General features: G+C 33.4%; 1 protein-coding gene across 1 annotated transcript; it reads right to left on the bottom strand.

The window, feature by feature from the left end:
• Positions 1 to 182: 182 nt before the first annotated feature.
• Positions 183 to 1,106, bottom strand: LOAG_15445 (hypothetical protein). Its single transcript, XM_020448941.1, has 3 exons — positions 987 to 1,106; positions 541 to 621; positions 183 to 383 (listed from the first exon to the last, which is right to left on the bottom strand). The coding sequence occupies exons 1-3, from the start codon at positions 1,078 to 1,080 to the stop codon at positions 283 to 285; spliced, it is 276 nt and encodes a 91-aa protein (XP_020300946.1). The 5' UTR covers positions 1,081 to 1,106; the 3' UTR covers positions 183 to 282.
• Positions 1,107 to 1,574: the final 468 nt, after the last annotated feature.

The raw sequence follows: 1,574 nt of genomic DNA, 5'->3' as shown, positions 1-1,574 counted from the left end.
GAAGAGCAATTATATCTAAGGATAGGAAGTGATTTCTTTTCAAATGGATCCGAATTTTATTGTAAAAGTTTTTTGAATGTTACGGATAAATTTGGTAATATTTTATCGTGAAAAATCGGCAAAAATATTTACAGAACCTAACAAATTGATGAATCACATTTCTAATTTGATATTATTTTGGAATCACAATTTTGCATTCTCTGCAGTTATGCCTTTGGTTATTCAAATCAATGACTGTGATCATCAATCTTTATCACTTGTACATCTACAGCTCTCCTGACTTCATTTTATTAAGTCAAGAGAATTCCCCACAAACAAAAACGGTTTATCCTCCAAAATAAACGATCTTCCATCTTCCACTATGCCATAATTCATCAGCATTGCTGCAATCATTGTGCAGAAATAATTATGCAAATTTATTTCATCCTTAAAACAAAAGAAGCCAGCGAATGAAACTTGGAAGATTGTAAAATGAAAGTTCTCGAAATGATTCACTATTAAATAATATTCATAGATCAATTCTGTATAAAATGAACGTACATTCTTCTACTTTTGTCGTCACTATTAATCGACCATCTTCCCATAACTTATCAGCTTTATAATCTGTGATAACCTCTGCAACTGAAATTAATGCTGCTGTTAGTCTGATAAAAGTAATTAAACAAGAAGGGAATCTTCGAGATTTTAAATGGTTATTACTATCGTCTTAACTTATCAGCCCATAACAATAAGAGTCATTTGAAATTTTGTTTTCCACGTCTTCAAAATTTTTTCCCTCGAAGCAATAAGGTGATAAGGTAACACTTGCTGTCTATACCGCCAAAGTAAAACACAGTGGGATTCGAGCTGATAACTGTTTTACGAGAATCTCAAATGAATAGTTGAAATGATTATAGGATGTAATATATAAGTAGCAGACTTCTGAAACTTTTTTTTTTGCGGTGGGAAGGCGGAAATTAGAGTGGCAATAAAGATGAGGTAAATACCTGCTGCTCCACCCACTCCTCCTCCTCCAGCTGCGTTTTGGCCTGCAGCTTGGCAACAGATGAAAAAAGCAAGATATACTATCAGCTTTGCCATCGGCTGTATTATAATTTCGATATTTTCTAAAGCACAGTTTTCATTTCATTGATAAATACCAATTTCAACTACGGTAATAATCCCGATTCGAGCCGATCAGAAACTGCTTTACCCGTTTTATGAAATGTCCGGATAAAGGCATTAATGAATGATTTATTGCAAATTTCAAATAATTCCACACCAAATTTCATGTAATTTCATAACACTTAGTTCAACTTTCATTGTTGAGTCCGAGCTATCCCTTCGCATGACATAATAATGGTCAGATAAATGTCATCCGGTATGTTACCGCTGTCATGACAAGCATTCTTCATGCTAATCTTACAATTCATTATAATAAAATAAATTTATTCTTGAACATTATATCATCTCAAATGAATAAGTTCTGAAGCAGTGTCGAGAAAGATCGACATTGGCGCACGAAATCCTCACTGGTGGACATAGTATCTAAGAACATTTTTTTAAGACTGAAAAAGAAGGAATGACGGAATTAT

Source organism: Loa loa, assembly GCF_000183805.2.
Source record: "Loa loa unplaced genomic scaffold supercont3.1980, whole genome shotgun sequence".
In the NCBI taxonomy this organism is placed as follows: Eukaryota; Metazoa; Nematoda; class Chromadorea; order Rhabditida; family Onchocercidae; genus Loa; species Loa loa.
This window is presented reverse-complemented; position numbering and strand designations above follow the sequence as displayed.